Here is a 25,000-nt window from a genome sequence, read left to right on the forward strand (position 1 = left end):
GTTGATTAGAGAAGATAAAGCAAAATTGATACAGATGATTAGCATGTAGAAAGGTAACTGCTTCTGGAGTAAAAGATATGTTTGTAGCTATTGTTAATAATTTTAAAAATAAGAGTTAGATTGTTATTTATTAGATGGAAACAGTGAGGCAAGGGATATTGCTCTTGACATATCAAAGGCTTTCTATAAAGTCTGGAGCGCTGGACTTTTTCTTTATCTGGCTTTATATGTTAAGAAACTTTTTAAATTTGTTATAATAATTTTATCTTATTGCAATATCAGTGTTGTTTTTGATGGACAATTACTCCCATTTATTTTGAACATTTTCTTGGATAAACATAAGGTGCCATATTTGATCCTGTGTTATTTCTCACCTATATTATTGATTTTTCTGATAATCATACCTTTATTTGGCAATGACTATACATTTTTGATTAAAAAATCATCACTTTCTGTGTGCTTAAAACAAGCAGCTGATCTTGAATGTGAGTTTAGGCAGTGGCTGGTGAATTAGAAGCTGCATTAAACTCAGCTATTAACTGGTTTATTGTTGACATTTCTTTCGAATGTCAGCAATAAACCAGTAAAACTTCGAATTTTTACAAAATGTAGAAAACTCATATTGAGTTTTCTACTCTTTGTCTTTCTCTTTGATTACTCCAGTCATCTTGAATTTGGTTAAAACACAAAATAAACTATTTAAGATGTTTTTTAAAACAAAATGTCTAAATGCTTAACTAAATCTTTAAAAAATTAACAAAACTTTAATTCCCTAACAGAAATTTGTAAATATTTTAGTTTAAATAATAATATTGTTATTTTTCAATAGTAATTCAATGATTTAGTTTAAATTCTTTTGTTCATCTTACTAAGAAAAATTGTTTCAAATATTTTAAACTTTGTTAACTACACAAAGCATGAAATGGTTATAAAAAAATTTTTACTTTTTTATTTAATTAATAATTGAATTATTCGTGACGTTAGAATAATAGGGTTTTGTTTTTTAACTTTCGATTTTTAATTTTTTAATATTTTTACAGCTATTGTTGTTTATATTGATAAAATTTAGGTTTTTTATGTTATTTACGTTTTATAATCTTACATTATTAATTTTATAATTTTTGAAATTGTTTGTTTACAAATTAGTTGTTAACTCTAACTTTATTAAATAAAGTTATTAAAGGTTGTAAAGTTAACAATGAAGAATCAAAAACATACTTTTTTATGTATTATATAAATAATAAGATTAGTATGCTAAAGTTGTATAATTTGAACAAAAATATAATATAAATAAAAACAGAAAATTAAATTTTTTAACCATGAAAATTAGGAGATTTAACCTTAAAATGTTCAACTACCCATATCCTATTTTGTCTTACACCAATTTATATTACTTAATCAATAATAAATAATGTGTGTTCTAATCAACCAGTGTAACAAATTTGATATTTTTACCTTTTGATTTAACAAATTTTTACTTTTAATTTTAAAGATTTAAGAGAGTATAGCAAGTTTTTTTTAAATTCTCTTAACGTTACAAAAGAGAGATAGAACCTTATTCTAATGTCATGTAGTGTTAGTTTTATTAGAATTTTGTAGAAACTTGTAATTCTTAGCGTTTTTTTTTTTAGATAAGTTTTTTTTTTTTATTAAGAGTTCTTTTCTTTTTTAGTTGAGTTTTTGTAATTGTAACTACGCTTTGAACAAAGATTAGTCTAAAACTAATGAAGCAATGTTAAAATGAGAAAATTTTTATTGATATTGAAAAGTTATAATATTCTATGTTTATATATTTAAATGAGGTTTAAGGTTCAAAACTATGTTTATATCATCATTGTCATTATTATTTAGCTGGTAATTTTTTTTTCACTTTTTCACTTCCGACAAAGATTCAAGCAGCACCTAGATAGCATCTAGGCAACTAACAGAAAACAAAGAAAAGAATTAAAGAGCAAAATTTACAAATTTTAGTTTTGGAACAATAATCTTAATCAATAATTCTAATTGAGAATAAAACAACATTTTATACCAATGATGAAACATATCATTTTATTTTATTGGCATAAAATATTGTTTTATTCTCAGTTATGGCTTCACTTAAAGCTTTTCATTACTTCTTTATTTCATTTATTTAAAAAAAATTGTATTACAGTTTCATCAACAATACGTTTATTTTTGTATTGGTAGCAATTTAACAATTTTCTTTCAAGTATTTCTTGTTGCTTTGAACAAACATCATTGAGCATGACTATTTTTCAAATCATAATTATTGTCACCGCGAAAGAAGTTGTTTTTCTCTGGAAGATGCCTGGGCTAGTTTTTTAGTCATAAGTCAGTTATAAATCCATGCGTAGGTGTTTAATCCATCATGGTTTTCTGGAGTATGACTGGGCTGGCTTGGTGTAGTTAAGATATAAATTTTTTATGCTGGTTACTAACAACACAAGACTCTACTAAATGACATCAACAGTACAGACACACACTCTATACCTATACACCTTTATTCACATACAGCCTTTTTATATCGTTCGCATGCTTTTCTTTTATTAGATAAACTATCTTTGTTTGAACTCATTCTTATTTAGATGATGCTTCTTTTAATAGATAGATTGTGGTTGGAATGTAGATCATGTCTGATTGAGTTTTGATTTTAGGGTTCGTATATATCTAATTTTGTATGGTAGTTTTTATATATATATATATATATGTATTTATATATATATATATATGTATATATATATATATATATATATATATATATATATATATATATATATATATATATATATATATATATATATATATATATATATATATACAACAACATCAACAACAAAAAGCAATATATTTACCAGAAATATAGATGTTTTACATAAGAATGTTATACGTTATAAAAAATATTTGTACAGTCTACATTCTGAATGGTTCACTCTCATATAGCTAGGCTAAATCGAGGAGAGCGACCATGAACAAAACAAAACAAAACAAAAGAAAAGAAAGAAAAGAAAAAAAAGAAGCAAATAAAATAAATAATACACTCACAGAAGGTTGCAATTAGTCTACATTCATATTTGTATCTTATATAATTTATATGGTGATTTATCTATTATCACCAGTGATACTATTGCTGTTTCTATTTATTTTGATGTAGCAAGTAGTATTTTAATTTGGTTTTGAGAACATATTTTTTAATATTGCTAAAAGGGATTGATTTTAATTTATTTTGAATTCGATTCCAGTCCATTAATGCAGAGTATTTACAGGAATGTTTGCCGTAGGATTTTGTATTATATTTTTGCACACTCAGTGCACCTCTGCAAGAATTTCTTGTAAGTTGGCAGCTAATTGTACTGCGTAGAGTAAACCATTTATTAAATATAGGAGGTAGTTTTTTGTTAAGGCAGCTGTGAATAAATAAACAATTTTCAATTTTGATAATATCATGCAGTTTTAAAATTTGTAGTGTGTTAAAAGATGGGAATGTATGTGCATTGTTTGGTAGAAATTCAATAACCCTGACTGCTTTTTTCTGCATGATAAATAGGCGATTTACAGTACTTATGTTTTGACTCCATGATAAAAGGCAATATGTGAGATGAGAGTGAAACAAAGCATAGTAAATAGATTTTAAAGTTTTTTGTTGTATAAAATGTCTTAGCTTTGACAGGATGGCAAGGGATCTATTCAACTTATTAGATAAATCGTTATAATGGTAAGTCCAGGCTAAGTTTTCGTCTAGCTTTATACCCAGGTAGTTTACAAATTTTTTGCACCAAAGTTTTTTCCCATTTAACTTAATTTTGATCTAATTTTTTGTGACGACTTTTAAATAATATTAAATCAGTTTTTTTGGAGTTAAGGGAAATTTTGTTGGCATTTAGCCAGAGGCATAGTTTTTTAAGATCATAGTTAACATATTTGTTGATTTTTTTTATGGACTTATTAAAATAGAGAAGGTTTGTGTCATCTGCAAAGTGTTGGACTCTACAAAATTTTAAAGCTTTAGACATGTCATTTATATAAATAAGAAACAATAAAGGGCCAAGGACAGATCCCTGAGGAACACCTACTTTGATATCGTTGAGCTCATCCCACTAATGGATACTAATTGAGTTCTATTAGTAAGGAAAGATTTGAACCAAGAGTTTGAGACTCCTCTAATACCATAGTACGATAGCTTATAAAGTAAAATGTCAATATCTACAGTGTCAAAAGCCTTTTGAAGGTCGATAAAAGTGCCACATCCAAACATTCCTTCATGCAGAGAATCTTTAACTTTTTCTGTTAGACTTAATAAAGCAAGTGATGTAGAGTAGTTTGTTCGAAAACCAAATTGTAATTCACAAAACAATTTATTTTCATTGAAGAATTTGTATAAGCGGTTAAACATTAGCCTTTCAAGAATTTTATCAATGTTGGAGAGGAGGGAAATTGGCCTATAGTTTGATATTAATAGTTTTGAATCAGTTTTAAAAATAGGTACAACTTTGGCAGTTTTTAAGTTTTCTGGGAAAATACCACTTGAGAACGAGATATTAAAAATGTTAGAAAGAATTCTTGAGAGTTCTGTTTTTAATAGTTTTAGAATTTTAACAGGCAGACCATTTGGTCCAGAAGCTTTATTTGCGTCTAAAGAGTTGATAATATTTGAAATTTCATGTTCGTCAGTAGGTTTTATAAAGAATGATTTTTGAAAAGGATTTGATAAGTAATATGTAAAATGATTCATGGATGAAGGAATTGTTGCCTGGACATCCTTACCAATGTTAGTAAAGTAGTTGTTGAAAGCATTACAAATATCAAAGGGGTTTGTTATTGTTTTATTGTTATGTATGATTACATTAGGAGTTGTTTGAGAGTTACTTTTAATATTAATAATGTTTTTAATGCCTTTCCAGGTTGCTTTTATATTCTTTATGTTTTCAGTAGAATAATTATCGTAGTATTTTTTTTTGCTTTCTTTGAGTTTAGATTGGAGGTTATTACGAAATGTTTTATACTCATTATGATATATGGTTTTATTTGTTTGATTTTTAGACCTAATATATTTTTTAAAGAGATTATTTTTGTGCTGTATAGAGTGCTTGAGTTCATCTGATATCCATGGTTTAGTCTTGAATTTAATGTTTTGTTTGTTAAGCTTTTTCAAAGGCGCATGGATATCGAGCAGTAGATTAATGTTGGAAATAGTATTCTCAAGAGACTGAGTACAATTATCAGGGTATATTTTTGGTTCTCTGTCTAAACTAAGATTGTGAAAATCGTTTCTAAATGCAACTTCATTGAACCTTTTCCAGTTTCTTTCCTGGATTAAGAGCTTTTTATTAGGTGGTGGTTTAAGAATATTATAGGCTATCAGAAATTGTGGAAGATGATCTGAGATTGTGGTGGTAAGATTCCCTGCTTTATATTTATTTGATTTAAGATTTGAAAAGATGTTGTCTATTAGTGTTTTTGATGTTTTACAGATACGAGTAGGGTGGACAATGTGAGGTAGAAAGTAATTTGAGGTGAGTGAATCTAAAAAGTCTCTAGTATATGAATCTGTGTCATACTTTAACAGATCAATGTTGAAATCCCCTAAAATGAATACAGTTTTATTTTCTTTTGTTAGGTTTTTGAGTAACGGATTAAGATAGAATGATAGGAAGTTGTCTAAAGACATTTTTGGATGCCTGTAAACACAACCAACGATAATATTTGATTTTTTAGGATTAATAATTTCAATAAAGATAGATTCTAGTTCTTTTGGTTTAAAGATGTGGAGATCGTTTCTGGGTTTATAGGCGAGCCTGTTGTTTATATATAATAATGCACCACCTGCATGTGATTCAGATGGTGTGTGTTCATAGGAATACCCATTAAGTGTTAAGTTGCTAGTTTGTGGGCTTTTTTTATTCAATCTGGTTTCCGATATACCAATTATGTCAAATTCAAGTTTTGTTGATTGGAGTAGATTTTCAAGGTCATCAAAATGTTTCGAGAGTGATGATATATTGATATGAAAGACATTGAATGAGGATTTGTCAGCTGCTATACATTTTAAATCATCAACATTGGTGTAGTAACTGTTTATTGAGGTTTTTCGAGTTTTGTTGTTGTTATTAATATGTGTATTAAATGTGTTGAATACTGTGTGAAGACTCTCTATGGGAAAACCTGATACTTGATAATTTTTGTTTATTTTAGTGTCACCATTAGCAAGATTTTCATTGTCAGTTATAGTTTGGTTATTGAAGGGAAATATACTAGCTAAGCAATTTATACAAAACCATGAACAATTTTTTGAGGAGTTTTTTAGTAATTGGTAGTCAATATCATTGAGGTTGTTACATTTTAGGTGGACCCAATTGAGGCAGTTATCACAAAAAATAGCTTTCTGATTTTTATAGATATTAACTTTCCAAACAGCACATTCGCTATGTGTAGTTTTCATTACTGTGAATTGATATGGCGATAAAATATATAAGTAAGGTTATTTATATGAATGTAAGTAACTGCAATCTAAACTGCAATCAAAAAATAATAATATTAAAAAAATAAAAAATAAAAATAAAAAAAAGTACTGATCAAAACAAAAAAAAACGCAAAAATAATAGAAACAAACAAACAAAAACAAAAAAATAAAAAAAATAAAAAAAATACAAGAATTAAGACTTTTTTTTATTCAACGAAACCAACCAAGCGCACATTTTTTAACAAAGGAATTTTATGCTATTTATCGTTTGCAATGTCTTCAATTTAAAAACACCAGAAACAGAATAAAAATAAAAAGTAAAAATATAATAAACATCACAAAAATTATTACTATATCGCTAAATTTTATATAATATAAAAGGCTTGAAAAAGTTCAAATATAGTGCCGCAAATCAAAATAAAACAAAACAAACAAACCAATAAAAGAAAAAAATGAAAAACAAGTGCAAATCAAAGGTACCATTGCTCGAACTCCAAAGCTATAAGCGATTTATGTTAACTCAAAAAGATTTTAGTAAAACATACCTGGGATCCTCTTTCTTATTCTTAACTTTAAGTAGGGCTGGATATTCGAGGTACCCGCTTACTATTGACTTGTAAGTCAACAGACTATTGCGTTCGATCATGTCATGGGCATTTTTCGGGTCTATGTTAGCCGCTTTTGCGATGGTATCTGCAATAGTTAGTTTGGTATCAGACCAGGATTCCTTGGATTTGTTTGTGTTAATAGGAATGTTTTTAAAAATCAGTGTCTTTCTTAAATTTCTGTTTACTTGGTCATCTAATACCGCACTAAGCTTAATAATGTCTTCCGAAAATGTTTTATTATCTGAGGTCAGATTGAGCAGTTGCTGTCGTATTTCATTAATATCATCAGTATTTTTTTGTACTGTAGATTTAATATTAGTGTATGCAATTTTTAGTTCAGCTATATCGCTTGTTATTTTAGAAAGACTTGTGTTTATTGCTTGTAGGATTTCTTTTTTTTTGAGCATCTAATAGTGCTTTAATGTTTTTCATCAATATTTCTTGATTATTTGACATTGTGAATTTTAATTTTTATTTAGATAGATTGATTAATTGACTTCAATTCACGTATTCTTCGATGTATGTATATATGTAAGAGCCATTCTTTTTAACTTTCAGCATTTGACGTGTTTGTTGATGGATATCCTTTCATTGTTGTTTTCTTTTGGCCAAAACATTATGTTTAATTTGAACCATAGAGAAAACTTTACTTTTTGGAAATTTTGATTGAAATATGGTCTCAAAGTTACATTTAATTTGGACAGTAGAGGAAACTGTACTATCACATTTTTTTTGAGATCAAAAACAATTTTTTTTTCTAATTACCTTAAAAGGAATGCGGCTTAAAAACAATAAGTCAAAATCTCATGATTTTTTTTTATAGCAGATCATATATCAACCAACATGTTTAGAGCTTCAGAACATCAGGCACCAGGAAAAAATAGAATTAAAAAACCTTTTGAGTCTTTGCATCCCTTACTCTTTATTACTTTATATTACTTGTTATAAATTTAATTCTTTTTGTTTTAGAATCTTAATTTTGTTTACTTTTTTCAGTGATTGATTATCAAGAAGTAAAAGATTTTCATAAAAATATCATAAATAGAGGTTATTTGTTTTTACCGTCTCTGAAAGTTTATGAGAGCGTTCCACCAGTTGCTGAAGTGTTTTGGAAAAAAAAAACCAAATCTCAGGATTGGGAAGTTCTTCAAAAAGATTTATACACAAAAAATGGCAGTTTGCTTATTCGAAGTGTTAATTCTGAAGAACACAACACAAGTTTCAGTTATATTATAAAACAAAAGAATGGCCGCTCAGTAGTTGGCTACACTGTTACTGTTAGCATAATAGGTAATAGTAATGTATATGTGAGATGTTTTAACAGGTTGCCAAAGTTCAGTTTTTGTCATAAGTAACTATGATATTAATAATTTTTCTGTAATGCAAGTTTAAACGGTATTTTAATATATTTTATCTTATATAATGAGCATAAATATTTTGTATAATTAATATATTTTTAAATTGGTTACAGTCTAATGCTTTAATTTTATCATAAACCTAATGCATTTAAAGTTTATTCCTAATACTGTATTATTTGTAAACTAATTTTAAATTACTTAACATCTTTTTAAAAACTTTAAAGATAATATAAAAATGATGTTTAAATATAAGGCTAAAAATTAAAAAAAAACAGATAATCTGGTATAAAATTGTGAAAACCCTGTGTAAAACTATAAAAACCTTGTATGCTCAAGGATTTTTTTTTTCAGATATATTCGGAGTTCAGATTATTTTTTAGACTAAGTTTTTGCAGATTTCCAAAAAGTTTTCTGTAAATAAAAATTTAAATATATTTTTTGTTAATAGTTTTTTTTTTAACTTATTCTGTCATTATCCATGCAAAAAAAAAAAAAATTTAAAACATGAGAAAGCCAGCAGTTTAAAGCTAAATTAAGACAAATATGAAAAAAATTGAATTATTGATTTTTTTTGGATTTATTTTACAAAATCTTTTCTGGTTGTTTAAAGTATGACCCTGATGATCATTCTATCCTCTACAAAGATATTTGTAGAAGCCTCTGTCCTGTGTAAAACTATATAAATGATATATCCTGTATAAAACTTTTAAAAATCTGTAAACTATAAATGCAAGCGGCCATAAGGCAAGTGGAAATGCTTCACAGTAGGCTTTTTAATTTATAATTTCACTATCACTATACATATATGTGATTGTGTCTAGTTGCTTGTAAGTTCCTGTATGTTTATTAGATTATAAGTGTTATTTAATGATAATAAAATTTCATCAAAAATGCAATTGTTGTTGAAAGTATTGTTTTTATAAAAATCAATCATTCAAATTGTGTTTAAAGATTTACATTTATCATAAAAATCCATACTTTATAAATGATAGAAAACCATTCTATATTTCTAAACTTTGCAAAACTAAACTAAACTTTACATAAATTTTAATAAATTTATTCAACTTAGTTTTTTCTTCTTATAAACAATCAATAAAATATAATTGTCAATTTGTTTAGAAGTGTTTTTCTATATAAAAACATTGATTAGAAAACATTGTTACAAAGAGCATTGTTTAAAAGACATGCCCAAGATATAGCAACAAAATATTATATGTGTGGTCAGGAAAAGAGTACGATCACACCTTCTTCACAAACAAGCTTGTAAATGTTTATAAACCAACTTAAAAATAATAAAAAATATTGTGTTACTAAGTCTAAAGTTATTATTTTAGTTGTAAAAAATATTTTTGCTGTTTTTATTGAATAATTTTGTCTGTTTTTAAATTTGTTCAATCATTCTTTTTTCTAAATTTGAATCAAAAATAGAATATTAATAACTCTTTTAATAGTCAAATTACTATTATTATTAACTAATAATAGTTGTTTATCTATTCCTTTAACTAATAATAATGTAGCATAATAATAATACATCATTACACTATATAATATATAATGTAATGATATACTATATATAACATTTAATGAATATCATATTAACTAGCTGTTTGAAATCATATGATATGGGTCGTGGGAAGTATGTTTTACACCATTTACGTTTAACTGGCAGTAGACAAGACTTAAATCAAGAGGAGTTTTGGCCAAAATATTAAAATACAAACAATATTATTATATATTTATTATTTAAATAGTGTATATTAATAAGTATATATTTTCTTATTTAAATATACATATTTATTTGCAATCAGCAATATGTCATTTGTTAAAAAGGAACAAAATATATTTTTTAACAAAGTTTATTTTACAAACAAAACATAATTTTTTTTTACAAAAAAGAACAAAAACTATTTTTTTTAAACATTTCTCAAAACAAAGTAAATCTAAATCAAGAAAAAAAACAATTATGTAAATATAAAAAGAGTAAAGACAATATTAAATCGTAAATACAATATTAAAAGTAAATACAATATTAAAAATCTATTTACCTGTTGCTGTTGTTACTGGTAATGACAGGATTGGTTTTCCAGCTGTCCAAACCTCAAACACAAAATAACATTAACACAATTAGTTATAAAAGCTGTAATGATACCAGGAAACACAATTAGTGTTACCTTTAATGTTTAGAATTCCAGTTTCTTTTTAATTGTTGACTTATGATTAATAAAGTAAAATTCAAATCATGAAAATTTACCGAGCTTAAACCATGTTTTAACAGTAGACAAACCAAATAACCAGAAATAAAGAAATTCAAAAAATATATATAACAAAGAGTATAACACATCATAATTTGTATGAAATCTTTTTAATGACGTAGCTGGTAATGAATATTTGCCATTTTTAAGAATACTTAAATGCAAGGCAAGAGATAAGCATTATCTTATCAAAAGTTTTAAAATTAACTTTGTATAAAAAATGAAAAATAAAAATTGAGCTAACTGAACATAAGGAAATGATTGAAAATCATCTTGAGTTATTTAAGTTAAAACTAGATATAAAAAAGTAAAAAAACTAAACTTTTAAATACGTAAACAAAGTATAATAAAACTTAACATAAAATACACAATCCTTTTAAATAAAAACATTAAAAAAAGCTAATCAAATTAATTTGCTAATTAATTACTGCTGCGCTTTTCAATCATTTTGTATTTTTATTAATGAAAAATGAAACGAGTGAGAAATGTTTAAAGTGTTAAGGTATATATTAAGATAAATAAAACCGATATTTAATACTTTAATTTCTTAATGAAACTGAACTTGATGTTGCTGGTATTTTTCTATTTATATTTTCTTGACTAATATTTGTACTATTTTTTGCTGATATTTATAGTTTTAAGTCTTGGTTCTAATGTGTATAAAGTGAAGAGAAAAAAAGGAATATAAATCTAACAAAATAAGCTAAAATATCTGAACTTCAAAATTAGTGGTAAAGATATTTGCGGTAAAAGTTACTGTAAAAATCATTAGAATCATAAATAAAGTAAAATATAGAAATTAGATAAAATTTATAAAGTATTTATAAACTTAGATAAACTTTATAAAGTCACTGATTAAATAGATAATAAAAAGAAGGATTGACAAACTTGACAAAATTGACACTTTTTTTTGAATTAATTAAAATATTAAAATTCAACTTATAATGAGCAACAAATCTTTTATAATAAATAATAAAACCTAAAGGAAATTTTCATATCATCAGATAAAAGTAAAAGCTTTTTATTTTTGATTTAATTGAAAATATTGATTTCGAAAATTAAAAGGCATTTATAATTTAACTGCAGACATTTTAAATGTAATTTAATATATTTTTTCAAGGTATTTCTTAACGTAATTTTTAATGTATTTAGGCATTTATAATGTAACTGCAGCCTATTATCATTATCTTCATATCTAAATAAAAAAATAGAAACTGCAATTTCACAACAACTTTGTAACTAATGAAACAAATATTATTTTAAAAAACTGCTTAAGTAACTTTATAACTTATTAACATTAAGATAAATACAAAGGTCAAACAAAAAAGTAAAGATAAATTTCAAATTGAATTAAAACCTGCAACTTTTGATTAGCTGTGATACTAAAAAAAAAATTACAAATTAAAACAATGTTATTCAATTTTAAACACTTTGAACAAAAGTATTTTTTGAAATAGAAACAAAAAAAAAGCATATGCAGAGTTAATAAGAAGTTTTTAAAAGTAAAACAAACTTCATAAAATTTAATCTGTAGTCCTTCAAACATCACTACTAGGCAACAACACTGTACTAAGTTTGTACACATATTAGTAAGAATTATTGATTCAAAACTGTAATAAGCTTAAATGACATGACTTAATGAAATATTCTAAAGTTTTCCACAATCAGGTTATATTCCTCCTTGACCTTTAAGGATTATGCAAACAACACTCAAGGTGTTTAGGGATTTTAGGGATATGTGCTGTTCTTATTTGTCTCAAGAGTATATCTTTTTCTGAATACCAGTTTTTGCTTTGGTATTTATTGTTTGTGTTCTTGTTTTGCTAATTTTTAACACTTTGTTGCAACAGCACTTTAGTTTCTTATATTTTCTTTCACACATCTTAATTTTGCCGCCACCTCATGAATGCGGCATTGAGTATCATTTTGAGATGCATTGTACATGATGCATAAACTTGATCATATTTGTCATACTTTTACAATTTGTTTTAAAATGTCTGTTGTTGTTTTGAAATCTCTGAAATTGGCTACCACATGGTATGCCACTCTGCATTTGATGGTTTAAACCAAATTTTATCGCCTGCTCTAAATTTTTGCCTGTGTTATTTTTTTCAAGAAAGTTCTTTTTCCTAATCCCTTAAAACTAATTTGATAGCTTTATATTTTGTTCATTTTGCTTTTATCATTTTTGTTGGCTTAATTATTTTACCGCTATAACGCATCCCTTGTTAGTATTTTTAAAAGTTCTGTTTTTCTTGTTTTAATTGTGTAGTGGTTTTTTTTTCATTAGCTCCATTTCCTTCTAGATAAAAAGAGGCTTGAAACCCAATATGCACTCCCTATATGTACTCTTGTACTGTAGTCTTGCCTTAATGGAAGTACCACCTCATATTAGAGTCCATGCTGGCCAATACATATCTGTATAGCATTTTTTTATCATTGCAGGTTATTTCAATTATAATTTTTTAATGTTCATTTTGATTGAGCAAAGGTGATTGTTTTTCATAAATAATATTTGTTATTTATGAAGAGTAATCTAATACAGCAACAGGTGAAGGTGCAGATCACTTAGTAGCTGACAGCAAGAACCAGAACACCTTGGTTCCCCACATCGAAGCAACCAAAAATGAGGATTACCTCTCAAAATTTCTTTACACTGTTGTTATTAAATGTGATTCTAGAGGATTCTAGAAATAGTTAAAGTTTTTAGAATTTAGAGGATTAAGAATTATTTTGTTTCAAAATATTTCTTAATCCTCTAAATTCTAAGAACTTTAACTATTTATTTTTAGTTGTTTTTTGTTATGATGTTTTATTTTGTTTTCTTACAGTTTTCAATTAGAATTTGTTTTTAAAGTTGTATTTCATGTCAATATTTATGGACTTGTGTAAATTCTAACAAAAATTTTGTATGAAAAGTTTATATTTGCATAAGTCATCTGTCAATTCATTGATGTATTTCTTATATGAAAAATCTACAACAATACCATACAAGATCTTTATGTTGTATGCTGAGACATGCAACATCAAATGTTCACTGATTGGGAGGATACTATGCTAAGACATGGATCAATACTAACTGCTCTTAAAAGGTGGTTTTGAAAAACATACCTTTTCGATTTAGTTATATTGGTCATGCAAGTAAGTTCAACTGTATTGAAGGTGAAGTGTCTGAGGCAATAAGCATGGTAAGCAGATACAAAGTGCTGTCGAAAAATATAAGTGCAGTAAAATTTTGTTGTTTAAAGCATATTTCAACCACAATAAAATAAAAACTAAAGAAGATATTGAACAAACTTTATTTTATTTAAAAAAATCTTATTTAAACAAATCTTACATTTTGGATGACATACTAAAACATAAAATTGTCTATAAAAACGTTATCAAAAATAATAATAAAAAATATCAAAAAAAAACTGCGATATAGGAAAACTTAAAGCAAAAAAAATCTAAGCTAGTATTCAAAATATCCCCCACAATATTTTTTGCAAGCAGCACATTCTTGCATTAGTTTTACAAGATTTCATTTGGAACTCTTCTCCAAGGGCATTAAATCTACTTTATTTTCTTCCATCCATGTTGTAGATTTCATTTGGAACTCTTCTCTAAATGGTATCAAATTCTTACTTTAGGCTAATTATGGATCATACTTGCATAATGTCTAAGTCCATTCAAGCCCAAATAGATTCGATTGGAGTAAAATATTGTGAAAGAGCTAGCCAGAGCAATAAATCTACTTTATTTTCTATCATCCATGCTTTTACTACATCCAAGCTTTTTGGGCAGGTTCCAAATCTTGTTGAAAGTGCTACCACTTGTTTCGATCAATAAGATAGTCCACCGATGGAACCATGCATTTCTCTAGTGTCTCTATATATGTATGTTGGTTGATTCAACCTGTATAAATGTTACACACTTGTACTACATTTAATTTAAAGTAGCCCCAAACACTAATACTGCCACCACCCCTTTGTAACCTTGGTACAACAAAGCGATTACTATACTTTTCCAATTTAAATCTTTTAACAAGAACTTTGCTTTTTTTTATTTATTACTTCAAAGTTAATTTTATCACTAAAAATTACTTGCTTCCACTTCTCCAAAGACCACCCAATTCTCTCCTTATAACACCTAAATGTTGTGAGCCGATTTCTGGTCGTCAACATAGGTTATCTAACAGCTCCATAGACACCAATTTTTTTCCTTAGTTTACTGTTTCTTACTGTATTTGACAAAATACGTTTTTTATGGTTTTTGTTGAATGCATTAGTGAATTCAAGATAACTTAACATCAGATTGGCTTTTACTTGATGAAATATATAACTATTTTCATGTTCAGGAGTTTTTTTTAACCTTCCTGATCCTGCATGACGTTAGATGCCACTAGCTGTTTTAAATTTCTTTAGAGTATATCTGATGCGATTCTCTGAAATTTTTAATATTCTTGCTATTTCACTATTAGTGATCATTGAGTCATCCTTCATGCCTATTATTTGCCATTTTGTTGCTTCACTTACTGCTTTTGACCCATCTCTTTGTATGTTTACTTGTAGGCCTTTGCAAATTATTTAAAATTTTTGTATTCCTTAGAAAAAAAAGTTAAAGATAGGTAACTATATATGAACTTGTTATTGACATGTTAGTTGTAGAGAATTAATTTTCCTTGTCAAAAAAAAAATTAAATCTTTAGGAAATATGGATTGGGTTATATGATATTTAAAAAGAAAAAATGTACACAGTTTTTTACTGCGCCTATTTTTTTTGAAAGCACAGTATGCATATATTGAGACCATCTACTAAATGTTCACAGTTGCTTAAAAAAAGATAATTATCAACAGCAATTTTGTTACAAAGGCAAGACCCTTCTTTGTCTAATTTGAGGCTTGTGTTAAGAATGATGAAAAAAAAAAACAATTCTGGTGTAAAGAAAAAAGGCTTGATAAAAGTTGACAAATCTGGCTTTTTAATGCCTTGCCGAAATACATTTGAGAATTCTGTACCAAATTCTGTATCTATAAATAGGCTTGAGTTTAGGGTCAATAAGAGACATGCATATGAACACTGTTTATCTAATATTACCAGATTGTTTTTGAATGGATTTAGGTTTTGGTTAAGGTTTTGGACACAATAGAATTTGTAGATTTCTAAAATAAAACACTATCTTTTAATGCGACAAGTTCTCTTGCAATAACTATAATTTTTCTTGTAACTGTCAAGGATAAAATCAAATCTTTTCTATGATTTTATAAATAAAATGCTTGTGTAAACCAGTTTAGAGTGCATGGGTGCAATTATGAGCTATGTCTTGCCATTAATTGGAAATTTGTCAAATATAATTATTGTATTAACACATTTAATTTATGCAAGTACTAAATTTAAAAACCGCAGTTTGAATAAATGAATTAACTTTTTCTTAAAGTCTATATTTACAAAAATTGTAAATTCAAAACTATTAAAATCATAAACTACATGATATTATGGAATATTCTAAAGTTTTCTACAATTAAGTTATATGTCATGGAAATGATTTTCTTCATTGCTTAAAATCATTCACATTAATTTTAGAAATTTTATCTAGCTCATCACAGTGTGAAAACAATAGTCTTGCCTTAATAGAAGCGCCACCTAATGTTACAGTCTATGTTGGACAAGAAATATCTATTGAGTGTTTAGCATTTTTTTATCGTTGCAGGTTATTTTTAATCATATTTTTTTAATTCCTTGTTTTTACTTTTAATTATCTTAAAAATTTCATACATAAACATTTTTTCCTCTTTTTTTTTAGTTATCCTATAACTATTTCTTGGTTTTATAATTATTCAAATGTTGAAAATGAAGTTTCAAGAGGCAATGCTATTCTTAAAATTTCCAACAGCACACTTTTACATAGTGGTAACTATATTTGTGAAGCAGCTGGATATTACTATATACCTCGTGTAACATGTGTAACTGTTTTAGGTAAATATTTACTTTTGTTGACTGTTTCTTTTTGATTGAAGCTTTTGTTTTAGTATTTAACGATTTTACTTATTTTAACATGTTTTGATCTTTTTATATATAAGTTGTAGAGAAAAAGTGGTTCAATCACTGATTTAAAAATCGATGCAAAATCGGATTGGATAGGTGTATTAATAAATATATGAAACTAGTAGAAAGCAAATTATATCCTCTTCATAAGTATGTCAAAACCATACAAGAGTCATTTTTTAGCCGTTTTTTAAATACAAATCTAAAAGAGAGCTAAAATATTTGCTTTTTTGTTTTGTTTGCTATTGTAACAACTGGGGAACCAAAACTCATTTGAAAATAATTTAGTAGAAAATTTAATTTTAATATCGATGATATAAATTTTTTCCTCTTATAGTTAAAAATTATTCTAAGTAAAAAAAGTCTAATCTTTTTTGGTAAAATCAATCATTCACATAATTAGTTATTAGTTCTTTTACTAATCTAAGATATATAGCACTCAAAACTGCAGCCCTATAAAAATAATCAAGTTTTCTTTCTTTGTTATCTATTGTTTATGAATATTAAATCTTTGGTGTTTTCACGTTTATTTGTAGAGGGATTGTTTTAGTGCGCCTTCTTTTGAATTATTTTTTCTAGAAAATATTGTATGCGAAGTGCCAAAAAGATAAAAATTCTGTAAAAAATATAATACCTGAAAGAAAAATTTGACAGCATATCAAAAAACTGTCAATAAATGGATGATCCACTTAATGGCTTAACTAGAATGCCCCAAAAAAAAGATAATAATTGGAAGATATTAATTTCTTGCAAAATTGCTTTTTGAGGTACCACAAGGAATGTGCAAGTTACATCTGCAAATGTTTTTGATATTGCAAACACAAATGACATCTGGTTGGCAATTAAAGATTTTATGAAACACATTACGGTGGATGTATATGAACATTTGTAAATTTATATCCTTCAAAAGCTGTCAAAGGAAATACCTCCAGCTGTAATACATGTAATCTTCCTTCATCAAACAATGATGAAGAATCTGAAATTGTTTCCAATAGATCAGAGTATAATGAATAATCTAATAAAGAATGACAGAAAATGCAGAATGACTTTGAAAAAGCTATTCAAAATGAAAACTGAGTTCTTCTGAGTTTGATAGTAAAAAATTTAGCAAACAAGAAAATTATTATATTAAAAATCAACATCATAAAGTTCGCTTAGCAGCACAAACTCTTAATGATGGAAAAGCATTAAAAATATTTAATAGAATAACTGAGGTATTGGACTTGACAATTGTGGAAAAGCAATTAAGTTATAATTCATGATACAACACAGGTGTAAAGAAGCATGTGTTGTTATAATCCATCAGAAATTTATAGGAAAAGATATTCCTAAACCAAAGTATATAGGATGTTAACATCATTTATTGAGTTTAGTTATAAAGTATTCAATTCATCAAAACCTTGGTGGAAAAATAATATCTCCCAATATATCTTAAGGTATTGTACAAATTTATGCAAATCAAAAAAGTAACTTTCAACAAAGTGGTGTAAAAATAAAAGTTACATCAGATAATGCAATGATGTCAATCAACTTGTTTCTCCAAAAAGTGCATTTTTTATATGAATTAAGAAATGCATGCCAATATTATCAAGAGCATGTTGTATTTCCCTTTATTGCTTTTAAAACATCACCTTATATAAGCATTGTTAGGTGGAGCTCTAGTGCAATATATGCCTTTCTTGCTTTTCTGCTGCTTCTAGATCGACATGGACTGCTTGCTTGAATTTGTGAGTTAATTTGTGGAACTTGGTTTGATGTTTGGTTAAGTGACCACTTTTAAAAAGAAGACAATTATAAAAATTGAACCATAGTTTGAAACAACACAAGAAGGCGAAAACATTTTCTAAGAATCATTAAAATACAGCCAATACAGCAATTCCAACACAAAGAAGTAAGCGCTGAATGGACGAAATAAAAAAGTAACACTTGCGTTGAATGGACAATTAGAATTGTGCAAGAAATATAGTGTAAAACTACTGAAAAAATCAACTTGAAATTTATTTTATCAAACAAGTGATTTTATTATATTATATTATTTAATTGCAACATATAATTTGTATTTTTTATTAATAATAATCCTAAGAATAAATTTATCCAATTCTTAATATGTTTGTTGAGGTCTTGATATATTCAAAAATTTTGGGATTGTACTATTAACCCCAAAATTGCTTCTTTTTTTGAATACAAATAATTTATTTTGTGAAGTGGCATGAAATAATGTTTTAACCTTCACTACATGACCGTGTTGCTGTTTCACTCTATTCGCTGTTTAAGTTAAAAAAATACAAAATACATGTTATGAGTATTATGAGCATAAAAAAAGTTATAGTTAATGACTTTTTTAAAAACCCCATAGTAGCACAAAATAGCAATAACACAATTAAACATAAAAACTAGTTTTGTGATGTTACCACAGAAAATAATATAAATAAATATATATGTATGAATATATATATATATATATATATATATATATATATATATATATATATATATATATATATATATATATATATATGTATATATATATTTGTTGGCAGTTACTTACAGTGAAATAAACATAAATCTAGAGATGCTTAGGTTAGGTTTTTTGTTTTTTTTTTCTTCTTATTTTCCTTTTTTTTTAAAGTAAAACTATGAAATAGCCGCCCAAAAATGAGTAGCAAATAAGTTTATACTGTGAAGATTGCATTTTGGCATATAAATATTAGGCATAAAGTACAATTTAAAAATCTGGCTGTATATAGTTTAAGTTTCTATGTACCTTTTTAGTTCCAAAATTAAAATCAGAAATAAAAATTGTTTTGCCTTAAGCATTTTTTATGCTTTTTTATACAATTTTTTAAAGATAGTTTCTCCTTTGATGATAATGATTATAATGATGATGATGATGATGATAATGATGATGATGATGATGATGATGATGATGATGATGATGATGATGATGATGATGATGATGATGATGATGATGATGATGATGATGATGATGATGATGATGATGATGATGATGATGATGATGATGATGATGATGATGATGATGATGATGATGAGGAAGATTATGATGATGATATATAAATATATGTATATATATACATATATATATATATATATTTACAAATACAGGCCTTGTTTTAAGGCGTTAAGTGTAGAGAGATTTACGTACACCTTAAGCAATTTTTACATAAGCAGTAAGTGATTTTGGTTAAGCGACTTTTTATCATTTTTTGACATTGAGGTTATACTACAAGCAGTAAGATAAAAGAAGTCATTAATTTAAAATAAAGTCACATTAACTTTTGAATGATGTTTATGTAAAAATATTTGTTACAAAAGTTTGATTGACAATTATGTTTGATAAACGCGCTAAAATGTAAGTTAAATCATAGCAATTATTTTTTAATAAATGATATATTCAGTAATTTTAATAATAAACTAATAAACTTTTAATAAATAAATAAAGTAAATAAATTAAAGTAATTTTTTTATTTGTAATTTATTATAATATATATTAATATATATAATTATTATAATTAACTCTGTAATTTTTTTTAAATAAAAAATCTTTTGTAGTTGCAAAGCAGCAATTAGAAATTTAAGAAATTGTCATTTTAAAAACCCAAAAATTTAATATATTTTAATTTATTTATGCAAATGTCAAGAAAAGAAAGAAATATGTTAATACCAAACATTTTTAAAATGCAATATTAAATTTAGTTATATTGAAAAGAAAGAAAAAAAAAGGAAATTATAATAAAAGAGTAATAATGAAAAAGCCGTTTATCTAACATTATCTAACATATTTAATGGAGCAAATTTACTCTAGGTTTTCTAAAGTATCGAAAGGGGAGTGGTAAACAATAAACGATTAATTAATGAAAATTAATTGTAAAAACTTAACAAACGACTAATCAAATTAACATTTAACTCGTTTGGCAGTAATTAATATTTTTGCAGTAATTTAAAAAAGTTAATGTCTTTAAAAAATAAAAAAATAAAGAGAATTTTATGACGTCAAATATTGCTATAAGCTAATGCATTTAGCATTTTTTATTTAAAACAAGGCCTAAAATATAATATACAAATAACTTATATACTGACATATATTTGTAGAAATCAGTAATTTGTAGAAAGTTTACATCATGAAGGCATGAAACTAATGACGTTACATTTTTTTTTGTCTGTTTGATTCAAAGATATCAATGAAAATTTTTAGTTTGTTAAATTATATTTGACACAAAAATATTTGATATTCTAATGTTTAGAATTTTATTTTATGTTTTGATTTTTGAATATAATAATCATTAATAAATAGAATTTAATCGAACCTGTAAGAAATCAAAGCTATAAATGAATTTTTAGTTTGAGAAATTATTATAAATAAAACATAACGCTAGATATTTAATTTTTAGGCATATAAAGTTTGGAATTTTTATTGAAATATTGCAAGTTTTGATGTTTTATTACATGGACTTTTATGTAATTCAAAGTAAAAGTCCTAGTTAAGCAAAGTTTTTTGTCAAATGGATTGAAATCCATTTGACAAAAAATATGATTGAAATAATATGTTAAAGTTCAACAGAAATTAAAAAAAAAAGCGTCATGCTGAATTCATCTTTTAAATAGAAGAAATAAATCCTTGGCTCTTATGCACTGAGATTTTCTATGTGCGTGACTTTATAATGAATATAACTTCTTTATTTAACAATATGCAAACTCAACTGTTTAATTAAACATATTTTGACTACAGCAAAAAAAATTTACTAAAAGTATTTTCTATAAAATAATAAAAACCTATAATTTTGTCCCAAACAAGCGAGCCCTATTTGTTGCGTTGTTGTGTCTAGAAGGCCATTTATGGGCATGTTTCAATACACACATATATATGTATATGTATATATATATGTATATATGTATATATGTATATATGTATATATGTATATATGTATATATGTATATATATATATATATATATATATATATATATATATATATATATATATATATATATATACAGGGGTGCCTACAGGAATTTTTTGATGTTTCAGGTATGACATTTTCACACATTGTGCTAACTCCAAACTTAAGTATGTTTAAAAAATGCAAAAAATCACAATGATGGAGGCCTGGAAACAAAATCCCGAAAATTTTGGGCCTTCCTGCCCAATCATAAGGGCGAAATTCAACTTTTCTATCTTGTACTAAATTGGAATTCAGATTTTAAATTTTTTTCAAAAATCCCCAAAATGAGGAGGTTTTAACTAATTTATATTTCTTTACAGTTAATAAAGTGGAGAGTCTTAATAAGCTCTGGAGGAACTAAAATATTTTAAAAACTTTCCCCCTCTCTTTATAAGGTGAGAGTAAGTACCAACGACATTTTGATGCCATAAATGTTGAAGCCAATGAATCAAACAATTTTAAAAAAGTTTTAAAAAATAGTGTAAAACTCACAAAAGCTATAAATCAAAAATCAAATCTGATTGGTTCAAATCTGATTGTTTTGTTAAGAACTTCATCAGCTTAACTAGTGTGAAATATTTAAATTCATTTTTAATGTATGAGTTACTAAAGTAGTTAAAGTTAAGTTAAGCTTGCCTTTATTCAAAGTTAGTTGTAAATTAGTAACGTTGCATTGTCTTTTATATCTCAAATTTTATTGAGTAAGATATGTTATTCAATTCAAATTATATCAAGTTTTATCGCAAATATGTCAATTAAATATGTCAATACTTGCATCGTGTTTCATAGCTTTTTTTCAATAACAATTTTAAGTTCTTCGGAATTGCTATCTTTTTTTATTCAATAAATTTTGTTTTTGTGCATTTTTTCTGCATTTTTGCAATAATGGTCTTGTGATTATTCCTCCCTTAGTTGTTTTCAAAACTTTTATAGCGGAGTGTGGTTGCTCAAAACTTTATTCTAGATTATCTTATGTTAATAAAAATGTATTTGTGTTGTTTCGTTAAAATGTTGAATCAAACTTAATAATAAGTTTTTGTATTTGATTTTTATAGTAAAGCCAAGTCTGAATGTCACATCTGAATCTGTAACAACTTACATCAAAGATGGTGCTCCAATCACATTGGATAAAATAGCATTAACGTCTAGTGTTGGTCTGAAAAGTTTTGAATGGTATTTTAATGGAAAATCTTTGTGCGGAAATTCAAAATACAATTGTACTTCAGATTACAAACTAATAGTTAATCAACCAGTTGAATCTGATTCTGGAATTTATCAAGTGTTTTATTTTTTTGATGGATTTGAATTAAAATATGCTTTCAATGCATTTTTTGTTAATGGTTAGTTCTTTTACAATTTTAAAACAACAAATATTGAATACATGATAACCACAGTCCTTGAACGATATTCATTTTTACAAGTGAAATGTCCTGAAAAATTAAATTTTTTAAAAAATTGTTAAAATTCCATATCCATCATGTAAATATACGCGAAAGTTCTCAAAAAAAATTATATCACAATTTTTTCTAATTTACAAATTGTTTTTTATATATATAAATCTATTACTATGGTTTTTTTTATTAGATAAATTTATTACAGTTACCAAGTTGCTTACTTCAACATCAACTTTATCTAGTAGAGTTTTAACAACAAATTTTAGAACCTTATCCTATTCTACTGAGGCTGTAAAAGTCTCTGTTTTTTCATTGACCAAATCTACTTGCCTTACTATTTCATCTGGTCAATTAGTAGCAGCCAATTCTAGTCAATCATTAGCAATTATATTGCCATCTCTTGTTCCTAAAAATGAGCTTATAAAAAATGGTATGCTTTACATTTATGTTTTAATAAATGATTTTTAAAACAAAAAACAAGAAAATATTTGTTGCAAATCATAATAAGTATAATTTATTGTAAAATATAGGATGTGTGAGTGGATGATATTTGATGTTTAAATACAGAAACAACTAGTAAAACAACTAATGAAATTAGAGACTAATAACAAAAGACTTTTGATAAATACAGTAACTAACTAATGACTTCAATTAAATTTTTATTATTTTTTGTAACTTTATGTTTAAGTAATAGTCTTTTCCTAATAAAATATTTATGCTTTTTGTTTTTGACCAATCATCTTTTTTTGATATTTGCAATAACAACTAAATACTAAATTACTAATTACTACCAAAGTTAATAATGCTTTTTGTTATAGGTGCATTAATAATTAGCCTGTCTGTTGGAAGTGCTGTTTTGGTTATTGGTCTGTTGATTGGCCTAATTATGAGGTATTAAGTGTCTTTAAAATCATGCAGTATATTTAGTTTATTTTGTTTTTTTTTTGTTTTATATCAGAAGCAGATCAGCAAATTGAAGTTTTTTTCTAACATTTTTGTAATACTCATCTTTATAAATTTAAAGTATAAACTGAAACTATTTTCATTGCAGTGAAAATGAGAACTGTTTTTAAAGGCGATGCTTAGGATGATTGACAAAAAAATTATTTAATAATGAATAAATTTCATCAAAGTTTTGTTAATGGTTAAGTAATAAATTGGTTCCAATTCAATTTTAATTTTTTTTTAATTAATAAATCTAGGAAATTTAGTACCAAGTTTAACAATCATTTACTTTATTTGGTGGCTTTTTTTTTTTTTTTTTGATTCAATGTGCATTATATATTGCTAATATTCTTTCTGTGTATTTCTGTGTGTGTGTATATATATATATATATATATATATATATATATATATATATATATATATATATATATATATATGAAGGGTCCAAGGGGAACCAGTGATGTAACATATTAACAATCTTTGAGTTATTATCTCTACTATGTTGTAGGTAAGTTGGAGCATCTTTTAAAAGATGGATATCAAAAAAAAATTAGATCATACTAGATATGTCCAAATTGTTCAAGGGGTTAAATTGGAGATGTCCACGCTGTATAGGAGCGCTTTTTGCAACTATTTGTGTAACACCAAATCAAATTTTATTTTACAAAAAAAAACTTTATCATCATAAAAATGGCAGTTAAATGTCAAAATCCAGATACTATAGAAATTCTAAATAATAGAAAAAAACTTGGTCGAAAGTGGGAACAAGACAGAAATGAACAATTATTTTTGCATATGATGGGCTTTCCGTGCAATTGCAAGCATTATATGTATTTTCAGAATACGACAGTAAAAGAGAGTTTTTACTTTTATACTTTAACAAAATGCAAAATAAAGATCAACAATACAGTTTTCTTGCTTCAATGATTGAGGTTTTAAGTGTTAAACGAAAAAGACCTTGACAAAAAGAAAAAAAAAGATTTCTTCATGACCACTCAT

The 25,000-nt window shown here is 25.9% G+C and overlaps 1 protein-coding gene across 1 annotated transcript in view; it reads left to right on the plus strand.

Annotated features, from left to right (window-relative positions):
- The window catches only part of LOC136083694 (cell adhesion molecule DSCAM-like), a 172,643-nt gene that overhangs the window by 118,421 nt on the left and 29,222 nt on the right, over window positions 1-25,000 (plus strand). The window contains exons 13-18 of the mRNA XM_065803273.1: window positions 8,062-8,355; window positions 16,241-16,367; window positions 16,461-16,633; window positions 22,717-23,001; window positions 23,246-23,485; window positions 23,874-23,946. Of these exons, the coding sequence (XP_065659345.1) occupies window positions 8,062-8,355; window positions 16,241-16,367; window positions 16,461-16,633; window positions 22,717-23,001; window positions 23,246-23,485; window positions 23,874-23,946 (1,192 nt within the window). The remainder of the gene's footprint in view (window positions 1-8,061; window positions 8,356-16,240; window positions 16,368-16,460; window positions 16,634-22,716; window positions 23,002-23,245; window positions 23,486-23,873; window positions 23,947-25,000) is intronic.

Source organism: Hydra vulgaris, chromosome 08, assembly GCF_038396675.1.
Source record: "Hydra vulgaris chromosome 08, alternate assembly HydraT2T_AEP".
NCBI lineage: Eukaryota > Metazoa > Cnidaria > Hydrozoa > Anthoathecata > Hydridae > Hydra > Hydra vulgaris.